The sequence below is a fragment of the Dermacentor silvarum genome, chromosome 11 (genome assembly GCF_013339745.2).
Source record: "Dermacentor silvarum isolate Dsil-2018 chromosome 11, BIME_Dsil_1.4, whole genome shotgun sequence".
Taxonomy (NCBI): domain Eukaryota; kingdom Metazoa; phylum Arthropoda; class Arachnida; order Ixodida; family Ixodidae; genus Dermacentor; species Dermacentor silvarum.
The window spans coordinates 99,523,925-99,545,589 of NC_051164.1; the positions used below are offsets into that span (position 1 = coordinate 99,523,925).

The 21,665-nt window shown below is 43.8% G+C and overlaps 1 protein-coding gene and 1 pseudogene across 1 annotated transcript; both read left to right on the plus strand.

The window, feature by feature from the left end:
- The first annotated feature begins 426 nt into the window (after positions 1-426).
- Positions 427-21,038, plus strand: LOC119433840 (coiled-coil domain-containing protein 130 homolog). The gene is made up of 7 exons (XM_037701106.2): positions 427-622; positions 1,569-1,702; positions 2,501-2,675; positions 6,339-6,423; positions 10,629-10,801; positions 16,328-16,466; positions 20,639-21,038. Exons 1-7 carry the CDS (start codon positions 620-622, stop codon positions 20,929-20,931), a joined length of 1,002 nt encoding a protein of 333 aa, XP_037557034.1. The 5' UTR covers positions 427-619; the 3' UTR covers positions 20,932-21,038.
- LOC119434193 (U2 spliceosomal RNA) lies at positions 5,731-5,908 on the plus strand (annotated as a pseudogene).
- Positions 21,039-21,665: the final 627 nt, after the last annotated feature.

Sequence of the window (21,665 nt, forward strand, 5' to 3'; positions counted from 1 at the left end):
TGTGCCTTTAGATATGTTTAAAGTGCTTATAAAGACTTGTTTTAATGTAGATGCCGATAAACTGAACGTCTTTGAAGTGTTTGTGTCTCCCGCAATCACTTCCGCCGCATGCAACCAGTAAAAACATAGCCTTTAAGATTTGCATTTTAAATACAGAGGGCGTTACCCCATACGGCGTTGTTTGTGGGCGAGCACAAACAACGGAGACATACAGAAGCAGAGTTCTCAGTAATGGTTTAAAGAGGTTGATGCTTAGAATTATCTGTGTTTGTGTGTTTCTCAAAAATAAGGGCAGAACATTAAACAAAATAATAAGTGCTCAGTGGCGCAACCCACTACCCTGTCAAACCACTACCCTGTCAAACATTCCATTTATTCCTTCATGCATCCATTCAATTATCCATTTATTACTTCAATCCTAAGCCTAGCCAATCCAAGTATGTTATGACGGGATTGTCTCGTTTTTGAGCGCTGTGATGCGTTTTTTGGTTTCGATGATTCTTGTATGTAGGTATTACAACTAGCAAAACCAGCGTGTCGTGCAGCAGAGCTTCAAGACTACTTTGACAGCCATCCCGTGTTCTTGAGAGCCAGCGGTATCGGTCCCTGACCTCCCGAAATGGTAGGTAGACAGCTTTCGTTTGTGTTGGTTGTTTACGAACTTGAGCAGTAAGAAATGATCGTTGTCTTCTGATTATTTTGATGCTGAGACGGTGACAGCTCGACTAGTGTGTGTGTGTGCCTCCCTGTCTGGAACACCCTCTCCACTATCAATAGTAAGAAATTATCATGGTCTTGTCTAATTATTCCAATGCTGAGATGGTGCCAGATCGACTAGTGTGTGTGCCTCCCTCTCTGGAACACCCTCTTCTGTATCAATATATTTCTGCGCGGCAACAGCTGACAGAATTCAACGCTTGCCTGACTGCTGCTTGCCCGGCTACCTGTTTAGAAAGCTTTGCGGTTGTCGATGTTGTCTTCTAATAACATGTTGAATCTACAGTCAACTCTCTTTAATTCGACCTCAGTTTATTCGGCTTTTCGCTTAATTCGAACGCTTTGAAAAGTCCAATAGAAAAACCATACATTGCTATGGAAGAAAAACTCCCTTAGTTCGAAGGTGAAAGCATGCCGCTTCGGTTAATTCGACGCCCGCCAGCGTCACCTCATATGAGAAAACACAAAAGACATTCAGCACACGGTGCTAGTGCCTCCCTAGGCGTGAAGCAATATTACTTTACTTTTCGGTACTTTCAGAACTACTATCCTTGTTTTTGATCAACGCTGAGGCAGCATTTAAATATGTCGGTGCTCGTAGCCGCATGCGAGTTGAGTCGTGCTTCAAGAGTATGAAGCAGAAAGACATCACAGATTACTTAGAGCGATAAAAATACTTGAATTCGTTAATTGTGCCTCATTTGTTCATTTGACCATTCCGATAATTCGACCAAATCGCGCTGCCCCGCAAGGGTCGAATTAATGAGAGTTGACTGTATTTGGTCACAGCAATCCAAACAATGACTGCGGCACACTTTTTCATAACTTGTTCCTTGATTCTTCTTCTCTAGGCGGAAAGGAAGGCAGTGAACAAGTACTACCCGCCGGAATGGACTCCTGGCCACGGCTCCATCAACAAGTTTCGCAACTCCCACCCGTTGCGAGACAGAGCCCGCAAGTTGCACTTGGGAATTCTAGTCATCAGGTGCGTACACTCCTTCATTCTATCATCAGATTCCACACTAAGACCCACACACAAACATAACTGGCATAACATGTTTCTTTTGATATCTCAAATGTGACTACCCTGTGATTCTCCCTTTGAGAGACAGTTTAGCAAACACGGCTTAGAAAATCTCCAGGTTGCTCTGCTGAGAATTCATATCTCGAAAACTTGATGTGGCAGTGTTTGGACATATATCTGGTTGATCAAGACGTGATCGTCCTGTTGCCATAGTTAAAAAAAGGGGAAGTTAAGTTCAGACGAGTATGTCGTTTATTTGCCATGTGCGAAACTGACTGACCAAGATTGTTCGTGGCTCACCAATTACCTCGAAGGCCATGTCGTATAGTACTTCCCAGATGTGGGAATTTGAATGTCACAAACAAATCTTTCTTTTAGCGTTCGTTAGTGAAAAACATTCTTGTCAAGACCCGTCGCGTGGACTCTGTAGTTATATCATACTGCCACCCATCACGAGGTTGCTTGTTCGATTCCAGGGCTACAGTGACCATATTTTGATGAGCTGGGAATGCTAAATGCCTGTGTACCGCACTTTTGGTGCACATTAAACAGTCCCAGGTGGTCAACCTCTTTCATAGCCTCAGTCTTGCTTTGGTTCGTTAAGCCTCATCAGTGACCACCAATCATTCATGTGAAACCAGTCCATTCACGTATGACTGCTTTTGACCGGTGCAACTCAATAAAACTGCTTCAACGAGGCTATGACACCCCATTTTCCTCGACAGTCATGAGTAGTAAGATTAATTATTGTCTGCTTAGGTTCGAGATGCCGTACAACATATGGTGCGATGGCTGTGGCAACCACATCGGCACGGGCGTGCGCTACAACGCGGAGAAGTCCAAGGTGGGCATGTACTACTCGACGCCCATATACAAGTTCCGTATGAAGTGTCACCTGTGTGACAACCACTTTGAAATCAAGACCGATCCACAGGTAAGTCACAATAACTATTGTTAGATTTAAATTCACCATGATATATATTTTTTTAACCTTGCTTTCGTTTTTCTATTAAACTTAAAGCTGAAGCTGTACACGTCCTGCCAGTTTGTACCGATGTTTCCAAGGATGAGCCCTACTCATTCATGACACACTTTGCATGACTGTGGTAGCATGTCATGCATGTCAGCTCATTTCACCCATGGCTGCTAGCTTTGGCAGTCGTGCATGTTATTGTATAGCTTACAATTTGTTTGCTGCCTTGAGTTTAGAGTATGTTAATGCAGGCTTATATGTTTTTTGAAAAAACTCTGCTGATGTCTTACTCATTGTTTCCATTGGCTACGAGAAAGATACCATAGATACCATTTTAGTTATGTTATTTAATGAGAACACTAGTATATGCAATAAACTAAGTGAAAATATTTAGTATCTTTTGTGAACTTTCTTCAGGGAAGAACTCTGGATTTATTCAAAGGGTAAGCTTTAACTTAGCTAGTAAGTAGGCTAGAATACACAGAGAAAGATCAAAATCATTTCCTCGCCCATGTGAGTGTTTTAGTCAATCCTGTTGAAGCTAAATATGAGTTGGTGGTTGTATCATAGCAGCATTTCTTGCATGAAATTAATGGTGCTTAGGTGAAGTTAAACAGTATTGACATCCTGCTATAACACATCTAGATATGTTAGATCATCTTACAGTAAAAACCAGGTTATGTTGAACCCAATGAAAACAAATTAATTTGTATCTGCAGCATTTTCTGAACTTTCTTAAGCTGCAGTGAGAATGCATAGCAAAATAGACGGCTACATCGACCTAAAATTGCATCCACATCCACACTGTCTAATGGCTCCATCAGTTGGCTTTCCCTATGTAAACAGACTGCTACCACACCTGTCTTGAGGATAAAAGAAGTTTTCCTTGAACCGTGCTCTGCACAATGTGCATATATGAGCTGAAAAATTTATTTCTCTTTCAAAAATTGTACAAAAAATGCAAGTACATCGCGGCCATGCCTTGTCGTGTCAGCAACATCTCAAAATAAAACAGGAATGCCTTTCGCCCCAGGGGCCTGTGTGCATCTCAGAAAGTTAACCGAACAGCTAGCCAGCATCTCTCTTGGTAAAGTAAGTTTATTTCAAAAACTACAAAAAGAAAAAAAGGAGGAAGCCTCGCTCAGTCGTGTTTCGGGGGCAAATTTTATAAAACTTTAATATCATATTGCAAGCTATATTGAAATTGCAGGCACTGTCTTGCAAGTTCAATATAAACAAGCCTGACTGTATGTGAAAAACTTGGATTAGGCTAGAAATGCTGGTTTTCACACACGGTTCAGATGTTGCCTTAAAAAGCATCACCTGCTCTGGAATAAAAAAAATTCAGTGTCATTCCACTCTGTGAAGGTGGATGACCAGCGAAGCTGTGTATGTGGTGATTGACCATTGCTGCGGTGAAACGTTCCGAGTTTGTGGGATCGGGGCCACATTGACGGTTCGCATTTCTCTTTGCCTCGCGGTCCTGGCGGGCACCACACTTACACTTGACGTCCACGACCCACTCATAGTCTGGTCTCATTCCATTGCCGCCGCCGCGCCCATTCCCTTTTCTGTTCACACCGTCGTTCTTGGTAGGCAGGCTGTTCTTCTTCAGACGGTACAACACGCGGCCTACCCATTTCACAGTCAGAGCAGAACTTAGGAAAGGAGCCTACTTAGAGCATGACGTCAGGAGACAGAAGACACTCAGATTGGTAGGCACTAGTTTGAATACGTGGGATGGCGCACACGTGTATGGTGCGAACGTAGACATGGCCGACGCAGGTCAGAGTATAGTATAGTAGAACCCCGCTGTTACGTTTTTCACAGGACCGTAAAAAAAAAAAACGTAAGAGCCGGGAAACGCAAGAGCCAGGAAACAGGAAAAATTGAGAAATGGGAGTAGTGTTGAACTGCACACAATATTATTTTAGTTCTTACGTGCGACAAAAAGTAGTTTCGCCCGACAGCCGAAGTATCGATTGCGATGAGCTATACAAAGTAAGAATAGTAGTTTTATAGTCTGTATAAACTTGTAAACATTCGGTTATTAACTAATTAACAAACATGGTGTCAGCGCCCACAGGCAAACATGAACACATCACACTCGATGAGAGCGGACACGCGCAGTTAAGCGCTGCTGCAGAAGCGAGCGAAGTGAACTTCGTGCTGTTGTCTATCGCTTCAACCCAAACTGAGCGCCGAGAACACGCAGCACGCACAAAGCCACGAGCCGCAGACGCACCTACACTGCGTAGAATCTGCCCCCACGCAGATCGCTTTCAAGAAACGGCCTGCGGGACCGCGCGCCGCCGCGCAGTATGATGCCAGAGCACAACGCTGCCCGCTACCCCCCCCCCCCCCCTCGCTCCCTCGCTGGTGCCTCGAGCGCAACGGAAGGAGGCGCGCTTCCTCCCTGCCTTTCTTTCGCGCGTGAGACGCGGTCGTCGGCTCCCCTCGCACGCTTTCACTCGCAAATTCAGCACACGGCCGCGCGGCTTCCCTCGCACGCTTTCACTCACACATACAGCATACGGCGCGCGGCGACGTTTGCTGTATGTGCGAGTGAAAGCGTGCGAGGGGAGCCGACGACTGCGTCTCGCGCACGAAAGAAAGCATACGGCGCGCGGCGACGGCGTTATCGCCCTTAGACTTTATACGGAACATCTATGAGCCAAAACCAATTTTAGGGCCGCAACGCGTCATAGACATCATCTTTAGATAGCAAAAGCGGATATCAAAGGCCATACTTTTGCTGGCGGAAACCGAAAATACGTAATAAATGTCACCCCCAGCACTTTGGGCGGCCAATGCCATCGTCAAGCAACCAAGCCAAGCAACATGAAAAGTCAAAATGGCCGCTCGGGCCGGCGCGGTGTGGCAGTTCGCAATGTATGATGCGGGAACGGTCCCACAGTTGCGACGTAACAGCGGGGTTACCAATGGGTTCTATGGGAGCTGTGCCGGGACCGGCCGAAAACGACGTAACAGCCGGGAAAACGCAGCACCCGGGAACGTAACAACAGGGTTCTACTGTACCTGTTCTTATCAGCTTAATATATGGTACGGGTTGTATTTGAACCCAAGATATTAAACTTCTTTTTGCAAGTTGGCGGAGTGCTTGAAGCCTGCTTCACCTCCGCCACGGGTCAGCCCGGTATTGCACTATCTTCGGGATTTTTGGTCTACGAACATCGATCTGCTGGAAACTAGCCATATAAAGCTTTGCTGTAAAAACATTTAAAGCTTTTTCTTAGGAACTTATAAAAAAAAAAGATACAAGTAATGACAGGACAAGGTGCTTACGTGCTGTTGTTTCTTGTCTCGTCTTTTCGTTGCCCTTGAAAAAGTTCTTAAGATGAACGTCATCCAACCAGCCCATTTGTCTGTCTTGCTGTATTCAGGGCTTTACTAACTATGTAGTATTTGAATATGTTCCTTCATGCCTGAAAGGTGAGTCGGCGCCAAGCTCACGAGGCAGCTCTAGCATTGGAAATTTGGTCCATAATCAGAAAACTTTCATTCTTTTTCTAGTGTAGTGATCATGGATTTGTTCTTTATTTCATTAGTTTCAATTGCACAAACTGAAGCATGATGTCTTTCACTTCCTCTGTTGCTGTTTAGAATATGGACTACGAAATCATATCAGGAGCAAGACGTCAAGAGAGGCGATGGGACCCCAGTGAAAATGAGCAAGTTGCGCCAGATGGTGAGCTTTCTTATTTTCTATCATTGTTATGGCAAATCCCACTCGTAATATTGAAGCAGTTTTACCTGAATCCTTAAGTGAGCATTCGGGTTTTGCAAATCCACATCTGTGAGAAAGAAACGAAATGCTCCACGCTTGGTTACACCTAAGCTGTTGCATGTGGCCAACGGAACACGATGTGCTTTAGAATGGCCTCTGGTTGAATCCATGCCTCGAAAGCAAAGCAAGAAAAGGGATCTGCCAAGGAAGCAGGGTGATTTGAAGTGGCCAGTGCGAAATTAAAAGCGGTACGTGTTTTCCTACCTGCCTTCACGCTCCACATAAAGTTACCATGGCAACAAGGTAATCGCTGTGACTTATAGCAGTGAGTTAGAAAGACAAGCCATTAAAAAAAAAGTGGGGGTGGGCACACAGCTACTCTTGCTAATGGGGGCACTGAAGTTTTTCTCTGGTGACCTATTAGTATTGTCGTGGTATTATTGTCGTGTACATCGATTTAGGTGCACATTAAAGAACTCCAGGTGGTTAAAATAATGTGCGGCCCTCCACTATGGTGTTTTTCAGCAACCCACTGTGCATTTTATTATTCATGCGTAACATTCTTTGGCTAGGTGCCTGGGGTCATTTCCTGCTCCTTTCCATTCGTCGTTCCGTTTCATGTCCCCCCCCCCCCCCCAAAAAAAAAATTCTGTAGCGCCATCTAGGCTTGAATAGGTGAATTTCCGCGTAGACACAAACTTTTGTACACTTATTGCCACCAACTTGTGGCGCACGAACCTCCGACGTGATATTTTGTCAGAAAGCCACCAGGTGGCGACACACATGTGCCCAAAGCCGAAACCATAGAGTTTCATACAATAATTACTAGAGGGAAGTCTGGCACTAGTGTCTGTCAGAGCTGCAAGGCCGGTTGGTTCAGCCAGCGATGATGTTTAAAATTGTTAAAATGATGTAAACTCATCATTTTAAACAAAGTACTGTTTTAAAAGTAATAAATAAACAACAATAAAACTGTATGATGGCACGGTTTGAATACACGACTTCTAGTACAGAAGCCCGATATTGAAACCATTATGCGACGGAAGCACACATCGACAAGCAGCATAGAACATCCTTATGAATATACCGCGGGCAAGTGAGCTCGTCGAGATGCTTGGCGTGTTTTGATTTGGCCTTATCAAGGTGTAGTTAGAATGCGAGTGAGAGCTTGCGCAAGCAACCAGAGAATTGCGTCTGCAACAACAGGGAGAAGCTTCTGACGAGGACACGTTGGAACGCAGGGGAGCGCGTAGGCGGGCAAGTTATGCAAGAAGAAAAAAAAGCACTACATCAACATTTCTTTTATTTACCAAACACATGATTGGTGGTACAGAGAAGTTTACTGGGGACATCATCATATTGTGTGCCATATTCTTTTCAGTTGCTTATCTCTTAGAATATGGCAGCCTTGTTTTCAAGGGTAGAGTATGAGTAGAGTAGAGAATGACAATTCCGCAATGGGGAGTTTCTGCAGTTATTATTATTATTATTATTATTATTATTATTATTATTATTATTATTATTATTATTATTGCGTGTTGTACCACATGCATTGGCAATTCCCCCCTCCCCCCATCACGTTGGATAATAATGGTTGGAGTACTAGCTCAAGAAAACAACTTTTGTGTTGGCTGTGAAAGAAAGCTTGTACTGAATATATTGAACTCTGGAGGCTTCACATCGTAATTCCAGTAACAGTGCGGGATTGGAGAGTGACTTCTTATGGCAAATCAGTTATGTAGAAATTCACAACATGTAGGAAGTTTAATGAAAGAGTAAAATTGACATCTGTCCGAGAGTATCGCAAAGCTACAAAGGAAACCCAAACAGATTTCTTAGACAGAAAGCTTTGCAGTTTAAGAAAAACTTGTCCTGGTTGGGGCATCGAACCCACTACCACTGCCTTTTCAGGGCATTTGCCGTCCTAATCTTGGCATCGAATCTGCAACCAATGCTTTTTTAGATGTGTTCGCGCTACTCTCTGAGCTAACCAGGTGGCTAGCAGATCACCAAGTGAGGCCAAGTTATTCAACAACACAAAGTGGGTAGAGACACTGAATATCGCAAATCAGGCTGATATGGCAAAGGAGATTGTTTGGGCTTCGTGGCACCACAGGAGCTCTGTGGTAATGTATGTCTTTAGCTTCATGCTACAGTTAGGTGGTTGACAACTTTTTTTCATTTCAGGACACTTGCTATGCTATACAAAGTAAGAATAGTATTTATCGTCTGTATAAACTTGTAAACATTCGGTTATTAACTAATTAACAAACATGGTGTCAGCGCCCACAGGCAAACATGAACACATCACACTCGATGAGCGCGGACACGCGCAGTTAAGCGCCGCTGCAGAAGCGAGCGAAGTGACCTTCGTGCTGTTGTCTATCGCTTCAACCCAAACTGAGCGCCGAGAACACGCAGCACGCACAAAGCCACGAGCCGCCGACGCACCTACACTGCATAGAATCTGCCCCCACGCAGATCGCTTTCAAGATACGGCCCGCGGGACCGCGCGCGCGCCGCCGCGCAGTATGATGCCAGAGCACAACGCTGCCCGCTACCCCCCCCCCCCCCCCCCCTCGCTCCCTCGCCGGTGCCTCGAGCGCAACGGAAGGAGGCGCGTTTCCTCCCTGCTTTTCTTTCGCGCGCGAGACGCGGTCGTCGGCCGGCTCCCCTCGCACGCTTTCACTCGCACATGCAGCATACGGCGCGCGGCGACGTATGCTGTATGTGCGAGTGAAAGCGTGCGAGGGGAGCCGACGACTGCGTCTCGCGCGCGAAAGAAAGCATACGGCGCGCGGCGACGGCGTTACAATGCTATGCTATTTCGTCATGCCAAGCACACTTCATATGACCTTTCAACACAATGTTTATTTCTATTTGGTTGTTATGGTGGTAGGCCACATCAAAAAATCTATTTTCTTTTTTTCTCACAAATTTTTTGTTTGTTTTTTACTTTGAATGTATGCCCAAACATTCAGCAACATGTTGCCAAAAATTATCTCCCCATCATCATTAATTTGGGAGTTACAGCGACTTTTCCAACCCATACCCTCGTATTGCCAAACCGAAAATCAGTACTTAATTTCTTTTATATAAATATTACTTAAAATGTTTTTATGTTGTCGCCGAGCAGCCACACGAACAAAAAGAGACTCTAGTGCATCCCATGGGGATCCAGCTATGAAGCTGGTGTATTTTAGGCCTCTTTAGAGTTTTGACATCTTTCACATGGTTTAAAGATTTGTTTACATTTTCCTCAAAACAAGATTTTGCTCCACCTCATGTTGCGCAAACTTTGATAACTTTTTTCTAATGAACATTTTGATATGAAATTTTGCTCGCTCATTTCTCACATAGAGATAGGTGCAACGAACTAGAACAAAAGAAATTGGTGCAATATTTTTGCATGTACAGCTCATTTTGCAAATAAAGTTGCTCCAAATTTGCAATTTCTTTCACATTGCTTAGTTTTTCGGACATTACTTCTTTAACGTTTATCTCATTGCATTTATCCTTGTTCATTGCACGGGTCCCCCACTTAGCTACTTAAATGCCAAAGCTTTACTCAATTCAGCAATTCATTAGTTACTTATCACTGTTGGCGCTACTATCACTTTTACTACATTTTATGTCAAAAATTACCTGCCAAAAATTATATAAACCATTTTCTGCACTTTAAATAGTTAAATAAGCTAAGTAAGACATGCTCATTCAGTAAAAAAGTTCTTTACCTAAATCCTGGCTTCCAATTTAATGAAAAAATTTGTGTGGCCTACTACCTTAGCATTGCATGCTCAACTTTTCGCAGCACTTTATCACTCACCGGCACCTAGCTGTCTGTGCTGTTGCGTGAGACAGAACTGTTGTCTCCTGCATGTCACTATATCTTGTGCCTAAAACATTGATCGTAAGTTTTGCAGAAAACTTAATCTCGCATTTATTTAATTTGTCATGAAGGCCATTCCTTTCATGAAGGCCATTCCTGTAACCCCATCATCTGCTTACAGCTTCAAACAAGGTTATCAAAGTTGTAGGAATAAATAATTAATTACATAAATACTATTGCTCTTGTATCCTGTAGCATATCCTTCGTAACTGTCAGGTTGAAATTGATTGTACTCTGTAGTGGTACCCGCTCATTGGTTCTTTTTTTTTTTTCTCAGACAAGGAGATTGGCAAGAAAATGGCCACTGATGCCATGTTCAAGCTTGAGCATGATGTTGATGACAAGGCCAAGGTTAAAGTTGCAACACCTGCCCTGGCGAGGCTAGAACATCTGCAGGATCGTTGGCGAGATGACTACACAGCCAACCAGTTACTGCGAAAGTCATTTCGGGTATGAAAGTACTTTCTGCTGTCTTTAATGCTGTCTGAAGAGAATAATTCTCGTCTATTAGACAACTTAATAGCCAACGCATAGCCAACTAATTATCGAATTCAACTGCCGTCGACTTCCGCTAATTCAAACACACTGGGGTGTCCAGAAGCAGTGCAAATCACATACGAGGTACGTATTGTTCTGGTTAACTCAAAATAACTTGCGATGGGCAGCCAGCACTTGCACCTGCAAGTGGACACTTTGCACACGATGTCAAGGCATCTGCGTACAGTGGGCGTCAAAAGTTTACGGGACCCAACTTCCGCATAAAAGCCAAGTTTACGCACAGTTTCGTAGTGCAGCTTATAGAACAGTTGAGTAATTTTCTGGTGGCACATACTTCTACAGGAAGCAGCAATTTGCAGTTCCAGGCTTTATGCTTGAACTTTGCTGAATTTAGGCTTTCTTAAAAAAGTTCATGCCCTGTAAACTTTTGACGTCAACGTACACTGTAGGTCACCGCCTGCTTTGTATTGTAGTGGCTTTACCACAAGGGCATCTCTGATTTCCTTATTCAACTTCATTTGAAATGTGTAGATGTTCTCATTAGATAACCACTTAACTGATTTGAATTAAATATGTTGCATTCAGAAGATAAAGCTAAATTCAACTGGCTGCAGAAATCAGAATTTTCATCTGTTGCCTCAAATTTTCCCCAAGATTGGCAGGTTTCATGAAAGATTTGAGCACAATGATTACAAATATGTAACTCTGCAACAAAAGCAGATGCAATTGCAGCTTTTTAAACTACATCTATTAAATCATCTGAAGTAGAAAAATATGATGTATTAGTTTATAGCTTGTGTGAAGTTGGTGCTAGAACCCGACAAACTTGTTCTAGCACATTTCAACCTGTCAGCCACCACGGACGTTCGTACCGATGCCAGTGGCCACGGTGTAAACGCCGTCCTCGTACAACATCAGTGCGGCCTACACCGCATGGTCGCCTACACAAGCCGTCTTCTGTTGCCGTCGGAGCAAAATTACTCCATCTCAGAATGTGAGGGCTTAGCTCTCGTCTGGGCCATCGTTAAATTCCGACCGTACCTGTATGGCAGGCACTTCTCAGTTATTACAGACCGCCATGCGCTTTGCTGGCTTTCCTCGCTCAAGTGCTCCACTGGTCGCCTTGGCCATTGGGCACTACGCTTGCAAGAACACAAATTTTCTGCCGACCCGGTCGACCCCCCTGATCCACTGGAAGATGAGCCTGACACCTTCCTTCTGGCCATTACAGACTTTGTTGCCAAACAGCGCCGTGACTTACCTTTGCGGCTTATTACAGTAAAACCTCATTAATTTGACCCTGTTTAATTCGGAAAATCGGTTAATATGGACACATCTTTTGGTCCCAGCAGGCGTACGCATTATTTAATGCAGCGAAACTCGTTAATTCGGACGTATTTGGCCACACATCGGTTTATTCGGAGCTCGGCGAGCGCAGAGCACGGCAAATGTGCGACACAAACGAGCCATAACTGCGTTAGTGTCACCCGAAACGAAGCGACGGAGTTTGCATCGCCATAGCCCTCAGTGGAAATCGTACGGGTACAGTGTTCTAGAGCTTTTCTAGTAGCTCACTCACCCATCTTTCCTATGCTCTCCACTGAAGCAGCCGCTGTCCGCGGCACTTCCCGCGGAAGCGTAATGATTGTAAGAACAAACTGGGCAGACATTCAACATCATCGCGGGAACGACGTGAAATCATCTCCGAGCCGTCTGCAGTAGTCCGGAGAATCACACTTTTTTACCCTACAAATAATTGCCCGGTCGGCAGTGCAGGAACCGGCAGTTTACTTCGAAGTGAAATGGTAAAAGTAATGCCGCCCGCTCAGGCAGCCGCCTTGTACAGGAGCTGACGAGGATGAAGAGCACCTGTCGACATTGCGACGGGCAGCGACCCGGCGCCATTGGCAAAAAAAAATAATCGGGATGTGCACGCAGTAATGAAAAGCGTGTCTCAGATGAAGACACGGGCCGCGGCCGCGCTGTGAAGGAAGTCGCGAGGCCTTCACCTCTGCGAGCGCTCATCAGTCATGAGATGACGAGAATTGCAGCTTCCGCATTGCGTTTGTGCAAAATAGAAACATAATTTGATGATTCATTCAGTAAATAAGCGCATTGATCGTAGTAAGCATTCGTTTATTGTTTTCTTGATACCCTCGATGATTCGACATTTTGGACATTTTTATCGGTACCGTGAAATCCGAATTAACGAGGTTTTACTGTATAGACAGTCTGAGATCTCCACACCCTGACCTTTCCTATGCATGTTTGTGCTTCACAACGAGCACCGAGACTTGGCCACAGCTGGCTACTTACCTATCTACTGTTTGGCTACGATCCACCATTGCCCATGGGCACCAAACTCCATCCTCACGCAGACACATCCACTGCCTATGCTCGTGATGCTCTTGCTCGTGCTGACAATGCCCGCCAGGTTGCCCGTGATCGCTTATCGGCTTCGCAGGTCAATCAAAAATCTCTTTATGACTGCCGACACCGGGAGGTGAACTTCCCTCCAGAATCGCTCGTCTTGCTGTGGTTGCCATCACGTCGCGTTGGCCTATGCGGTAAACTTATCTGACGAAAAACTTCTCTCACGTGCTAGAACCCCGTGCCTCCACCAAAAATGTTGTGTGTGGCTGATGCACAAGGCTATTTACAATGTATTTACATGTAGGCCAATGGTGGCCAAGATAGCGAACCTATAGCAGTTGGGAACACGTCGTCTTCCTCCTCTTCAGTGCAGCCACACTGTGGCGGCTGTTCCGTATCATCACCCCCGGCAGTAGAAACACCGTCCTGGTGCTTTTAAGTTACACATCCGTGGTGAAAGGTGTGTGATAGGTCTTTAGTCTCAATACATGAGCGATGTCACTTTCTGCTGACGACGCTGAGGGGTTGGCAGGGATGATTTCATACATGACATCTGTCACGTGTCGCACCACAAAGTATGGACCAGTGTAACGCGACAGCAGCTTTCTGGAAAGGCCCACACGGTGGATGGGTGACCAGAGAAGCACGAGAGAGCCCGGAGGAAAGTGCACGTCGCAATGGTGGCAACCATAAAGGAGTCTCTGATACTCCTGTGAGGCCTATAGACGGGTGCGGGCTATCTGCCGCACGTGGTCGGCGCGTGCAATCCCGTCGCAGGCGTATTCATTGGCAGAACTAGCGAGCGAGGGCTGCAAGGTGTCCAAGGGCAACACGGGTTCTTGGCCGTATAGGAGATAAAATGCTGAATAGCCGGCAGTGTCTTGACGTGATGAATTATACGCTGTAGCGTACTCGCCCCAAGCAGGAGCGAAAAGAAGACGACTACACTCCTTGAAGTTTGGTACAAAAACTAGTTTATTTGCCAAGAAAAACATGCGAAAACGATAACACAAAGGGGCGTGTTGGCTGCGTATCTCCCGCGGCGCGCCGGTGATAATGTGAGGCATGTTGGCAGCGTATGTGCCGTGCGCCACCAGCTTATGAATTGGTATGCGCACACAAATAAAAATTATCACAATCTGCGGGCATCAACGCCCACTACAACGCGAACGTTACATATGCTAAATGAAGATCCTAGTCATGGTGGTTGGCCACAACCTACTTCGAAACCATGTCGGTGATGGTCTGGTTGGGTCGCTCCGTGAAGCCATGAGTCTGTGGGTGGTATGACGTGCTGAATTTGAGCTTTGTGCTTTTGAAGAAACATTGTTTATCGGATTTTGCAAAGGTTTACTCACAAATCGGGCGTTTATCTGGAGTGGTTTATTATACATCAGTTTCATCTACATGAGATGTTTAAATAGATGCAGTTTACAGAATTGCGATATCTTTTTTTTTTTCCTTTTTTTTAATTGCTGAGTCGCAGAGTTATCAACTTCATACATGACTTTTCTTTTTAATTTTCAGGAATTCTCTACAGAAATTATTAGCCTAAATATAAAAATGTACTTCCTACATTCGTCAGGCTTTAACCCTTTCCGTATGGAAACACAAAAATACTCATGTATACCAAGATTTTCAAACGCTGTAAAAATGATCAGGTGTTCAAAATTAGACCATAGCCCTCCACTAAGCGTATGCTATAGCCCTTGCACTGTATTCGGTTTAGTCTGTTAATTGATGAGTCATTAAAATTCCACAGAAATCCTCTTACTTTTAGTCACTGCTTAACTGATTTCAATTGAATTTGTTGCATTTTGAGGGAGAAGTTAAATTGTGGTCACTTTTGGGGGCAGTTTTAAATTTAAAGAATGTGGACAAAAAGACATGGCTGACATGGGCTTGTTGCCATTTTCTATTCTCGCTGTCTTGCAGTGCGTTGAATGCGCAATGCCTCTTGCAAGTTGAAATGATAAAAGTGGCCTTTCACCACAATACACGCACGGAGAAAGCCATTCTAAGACTAAAGAAACTGCCATGTTTTTCTGCATGTAACTTGCACCCTCAATAAAGACGACCCAAAAAGAAAAGAAATATGTGCCTATAACCCACAGAAATAAGTGCACAAAATATCGCTCGAATCCTGCACGACTCTTTCACGTCATATCTTCGGTCAGTGGCTCTATTCTCCACCCCTTCGGCGACGCTGATAACCTTTTGCTAGGCTGTAAATGACTGCCATCGAGCGCAGCTCTTGTGATCCGAGTTCTGGGTCGCCGGCACCGCTTGCACTATTTGCCAACTACTAACACAGTGAAAACGCGAAATGGTGGTCTAAAAAGAAGAGCAACCATGAAAAAGGCAAAGGGAGCTTCAATATGCTGGGGTGGGGTTCCCAGCAGATAATTAAACTTTAAATGGCAGAGATCTTTGCCTTGACGTGTGGCTTCACGGCAGCACATTTGGCACTGACGTGAAGCCGGGGAAGTTTGCACATACTACTAATTCGCTCCCTGAGTTTACTGCTAAATTTTTGCTGCGGGTTACACGCACAAGAAATACGGTGATTTGGTCATTTTTATCTCAAATGCCTCATTTATGTGCATAAAACCAGCTCTGCTATACTTATTGATTGTTTCAGTTAATTGAGACCATACTTATATAGATGTACGGTATGTTGAACATTTTGTGTCAAGTCAGCCTTTTGCCAGGGCCAAGACCTGAGCCGAAAGGTCGAGTGACTGTTCTATCACTTCTGGAAATACTTGTGGCCAAGCCGCCTCAGTGGCTTAAATGTGCCTCGGTGGCCTTGATGGCTTTTTGCTGCTAAGCTCACGAGGCTGCGGATTCGCCTCCAGCTGCAGTGGTCACATTCCAATGAGCGCGAAATACAAAAATGCTCGTTCATTGCATACACGTTAAGTGCCCCAAGTGGTCAGAATCAATTCGGAGTGCCCCACTACGATGTGCCTCATAGTCAGATTGTGGTTACGGCATATAAAACTATAAATTAAATTTTTGCTATTTTTGGTGCTGAAAGTGTTTCAAGTACAACCACTTTGCTGATGGCTTTCTATCTTATCTTTCTTGACGCATTTGCAACAGAACAAGAAAAAAGACCTGCACGTCCAAGCCGAGAAGGACAGAGCACTCCTGAAGAAGTCGTCGCTGCACATAAATCTCATGCCGGAGACGCCGGAGGACAGCCGCATTGCCAAGCTGCTCACATTGATGCCCACGCAAAGTATGGCGACCTCTTTGATTCTTAGCTGTTTCTGTGCTTACCATTGAGCGCTAGAAGAACAACTGCAATGTAATTATTTTATTGTGTTGGAATTAGTTCGGATAGTGTAGATAGAGGCAGCCTCCACGCGACATTTTAGATGGGAAATGCTTATGCTTCAACGCTAAAATTTAGCAAGAATGGATGTTTGTCATACAGAACCTCAAGAAAACACCACCATTACTTGTAGGTAGTTTAAGAGAACAAGAGTGCATTTCATATCTGATGCGTACATTTGGACGGCAGAACTTTTATTGTTCTTTGCCAAGATCTTGACCAAAACAAGGCCTTTTGTCAAGGCTCCAATCTGAGCCTTTTCCCTTCTCTCGTCCGTAATGTTAGAAGCACTATCTTCATTTTTTTTTTCTTGCCTTGTACCAGTAAAATTACAGGTCAGTGCACAAAGTGGTAGATTTCCATCCACGAGCAGTTTGTGCCTGCACAAAATGCTTTCGTACGGCCTGAGAAGAAAATTCCGAAAAGCATTCATTTCACCAGAAACCACATTTGGCATTCAGGCTTCTTCAGTTTTAGTTGTCTTCGTGCATGTAGGGGTCACATGCGCAAAGCATCCTTTTGACATTCGGCAAGGTTTACTGTGGCGGAAATGGGCCTTTGTGTCTTGCACAAAGCTTGCACATTTGCTGTTGGGTAACTTAGCCCTCTCTAACAGACTACTAGTTATCTGTTCTCTTAATATTAACTGCAATGTCAGCTCTCTAAGCCTCACTGGGCTTTTGTACGTTAATGTTTGACATGGGATTGCCATAGCAACAAAGTAATCATAGCTACAAGTTTTTCTCGGTAACCACTGCACCGATTTTGATGAAGTTTGTTGCATTTAAAAGAGACAGTCAAACTCTAGTGATGGTAGGAAGTGGCTTTATTTAGGCAGTCGATTTTTAAATTAAATTTGCTGAAAATTGCTAATTAAAAAAAAAAGAACACGAAACTATCAAGTGTACAACTCTATAACTACCTATCAAGTTATCACAGTTCTATAAACTGCATGCAATAACGCATCTAAAGCAGCCAAAATTGATATATTACACACCCCTTTAAAATATAGCACCAATTCTTCAGTAGTTTTGCACAACCCCTGTAATAGTAACAAATTCATGTAAGCTGTAAATTCATATATCAGATTTGTCCGCTTTAGATGCTCTAACGTATGCTGCTCACAGAACTGCGATATTTGTTTCTGGTGCAGTATTATGGATTTGTATGTGCTTCTATTTCTTTTTTCTAACTTAGCAATTTTCAGCAATATTTATAAAAGAATTCCAGGCTCAGCATCGAAAATTCGGTGTCCTACAGTCGCTAAAATTTATCCTTCTCTCTCTCAAGTGAAAAATGTTTCATTCAAATCGGTCCGAGGTCCTGACCTCTTTTACAACAACTTCGTGCACTGGGTCTCCATGGTCTAATGGGTAGAGCATCAGGTTGTTGTGCTGGGGGATACAAGTTCGAAACCAATCGTCGGGCCAACTTCGGTCACTGGTAATGCGATATTTGGTATGTGCTGCTCTTCAGTGAACCTGCTTGACTCCAACTTGGGTCACCGGGGTAGGTATGTGCTCTTATTCAATGAGATAAAAAAAGGTGTCCAGTGCCCGGTGGAATCGAATCTGCGTCACATATATAGCCATCAACCATAATTTGAACGTGCTTGATTATTCGGACAGCTCTGCGACACCCTATAGACATAATGTATAAAGACAACTGAAATTTCAAGCACCTTTGCAGCGCACCGTGCGAAATTCGGACTACGTCTGCATGACCGTATGTCAATTTTTCCACTGAGTCGAGCAGAAATAGCAACATTTAAAATGCGAAGCATTACGTGGCAAACATTTGCGAGTTTGACCGTATCTATCCATCTATCCGTCCGTCCGTCCGTCGTCCGTCCGTCCATCCACCTACGTCTTGGTGCTCTCATGGTCGTTTCATTAACTTGGTATGTACCAAAATTGGCATAGTATGACAAGAGTGTATGACGAACATAAATGATAGGTCATGACAAGTGTGTCATGTAGGTCATGAAACAGCCGCCTACGTCGTGGTGCTATCATGGTCGTTTCGTTAACTTGGTATGTACCAAAATTGGCATAGTATGACAAGAGTGTATGATGAATATAAATGATAGGTCATGACATGAAGACAGCTGCCTACGCCTTGGTGCTCTCGTGGTTGTTTCGTTAACTTGGTCGACTTCCCGCACACTGCTTCGCATAACATCGATTCCCACAGGGTGTTGGATCTGCCGGCTTTCTTTTTTTCGTTAGAATCATTCCAATCAGTTACAGTGCGAGGAAAAAATGAAAACTTGAATAAATCTGTTCGTGCAAAACAGGGTGTCAGTGAAGTAGGATGACGGTGGCGAGTATGCCTTGATGTAGAAGATGATAGATAGGGTGATGGATTGATTGCTAGGTGCCGATTCCACAGCAAGAAAAGAAATTGTAAACGTAACGCTTTCCTTCTTTGTTCGAGACATTGAATTCCATTAGCCTGCATTATTTCAGAGGGTGAGTCATACGGGGAAAATTTCGAGTAAATAAACCGTACAGCCTTCCTCTGTACCTTTTCGAGGCGGGAAATATTGTGTTTAGTAAACGGGTCCCAAACAACGCATGCATATTCAAGTTTAGGTCTAATTATTGAATTGTATGCAAGTAATTTTACACTCGGGGGTGAGTTTTTAAGCTTATGTCTTAAAAAATATAATTTACGGAACGCAGAAGAGCAAATGTTATCTATATGTAAATTCCAAGATAAAGTATTAGTAAGTGTAACGCCTAAGTACTTATATTTAGTCTCTTCCCGCAACGGTGCCGTGCCTAGCGTGTACGCAAAAGAGAGCGGAGCTTTTTGCCGAGAGAAGCGAAGAAAGACGGTTTTATCAGTATTAAGTTTCATATCCCATGTTTCACACCATTCAAAAATGTTAGAAAGAGCGGTATTAAGATGGTTCTGATCGGTAGATGAGGTTATTTCTTGAAAAAGCACACAATCATCAGCAAACAATCTGATTTGCACGTTAGGATCAATTACAGTGGTTATATCATTTATATACAGTACAAACAGTAATGGTCCCAGCACACTCCCTTGGGGGACCCCGGAGCCAACCGGAAGATAGCCTGATTGCCGCTCATTAATGGCTACAAATTGATAGCGATTGGTTAAATAGTGCGTTATCCATATAACTAAAATTTCCGGTAGTTTAATGCGTCTGAGCTTTACTATTAGTTTGTCATGTGGAACTCTATCGAAAGCTTTGCTGAAATCTAGAAATATTGCATCGATCTGACCGTTCTTATCCAGGCACGAAGCAAGTGAATGTATTACTGTAACTAATTGTGTAGTTGTTGAGTAGCCTTTTCTAAACCCATGTTGGTAATTAGAGAGGACTGAGTGTTCGGCTAAAAATTCATTTATCTGATTGGCAATAATGTGTTCGATTAGCTTACAGCATGATGATGTAAGCGATATTGGACGGTAATTTTGCAATAAAGCCCGATCACCTTTCTTGTGTATGGGCACAACTCTGTTCAATTCATCAATGTTCAATTCATCACCAGAATGTTCATTGGCCATGTCACCAGTGCTTCCTTGAAACCGAATTAGCTGAGGCTAGTCAATTTCATAGTCGCCGATGAGAATTCAGTGCGTGCATTGACTGTGCTTTTGTCTATCTGTAGTGACAGCATGACAATGGTCGAGAGACAGGCCGCGATCTTGTAGCAATGCCTTCCACTCTAGTCTTTGCCACTCTTGTCATCCACCGTTCATGGCCAGCTGATCCAGTTGATGATGCATGCGGAGCATCGCTCTGACCATTGATGAAGCACGAAAAGTGTGAAACAGAATAGCGTAAAAGGCATGGCTGCAGTGCACACCTTATGCGTTTCGGCCGTGGCAATATGGTGTGTTACTACATTGCTTCATTGTTAATTGCATTAACGTCAAGAATTATCCTGAGATGATTTCTGCCCAAATGTTTTGTTGTGAATTTGCATAGTTGGAAACTTGGCATTCTAATTTCTTTTCACAAAGAGTTTCCATTCTTATATGAGTACAAGTTTTGGTACAGAACTTGAAATTCACTTCGAGTGTCTTCACACCTTTTGCAGCCTCTGACGAAAGGCAGAAGCTGAAAAGAACAGAAATAGCCATCCGGCCGCTGTTTGCATCGCAAGCACCGAACTCTAGCTCTACAAAACAGTCTTTCACAGCGCAAGGCCACAATTCCACGAAGTTGGAGCTTGATTGCGGGACGTCAATGCCACTGCAAAAGGACCTCGTCAGGAAACGTGCAGAAGAAGAAGACAAGGCACCATCTTCGCCCCAATCACCGTCTTCAGAAAGGACAATCTCCTTGGTTTCTGATGCGTACTTCGATGACTCCTCTGATGATGAAGCATAGCGCTCTTGTGTGTGTGGATTGTAAATAATCTGTAGCAGTCTATTGTACAGTATTTCATTATGCAGGCATAAATACAAGGAGTATATTAAATAATATTCATAGTGAAACCTGTGGTCTCCTGTTTTCTTCACCGCTGGAGACTGGCCAGAGAGCTAAAGGTAGGTGGAAAGGCTGGTCACCACAGCAACAACCATTGCGGAGCACTCTTAAATAGGTAGGTTCTTGCTCACAAACAACCCGTATTTTTCATGCCAAATAACGGGTTCAATTTAAAAATGCCCTTAATATGCTACTGTAGAACGTGTTTCAACGAAGTTTGTTGATTCAACAGAGTATGTCAAATTCTAGCTATTGATGATGATGGCACTCGTAGAATAAATGAAGATTTCTTTAAAACATAATTTTGTTAGCTTTGGGCATAATCAGGGACGGAGTTCACAATGTTGTGATATCTACTTTCATTTCATAGTTGCAGAGTTGTAAATTTAATTATAGGGTGTTTTTTTTTTCTAGCTGCACAATTTTCTTTTTAAATAATTAGTGCAATATAAGTAACTATTATGTTATGATTACCTTTTCAGTGTCCAGACTGGTAACCTGTAGATAAGTGTTTTGTGCAATTATCGGCTTAAGGAATCTGTGTTAGTTACCTCATAAAATTTGAGCTTGGTGGCTGATGCATTCGAGCAGTTCGAAGCCCGACCTCCATCGAGGCGAACAACGAGAGGTACGCG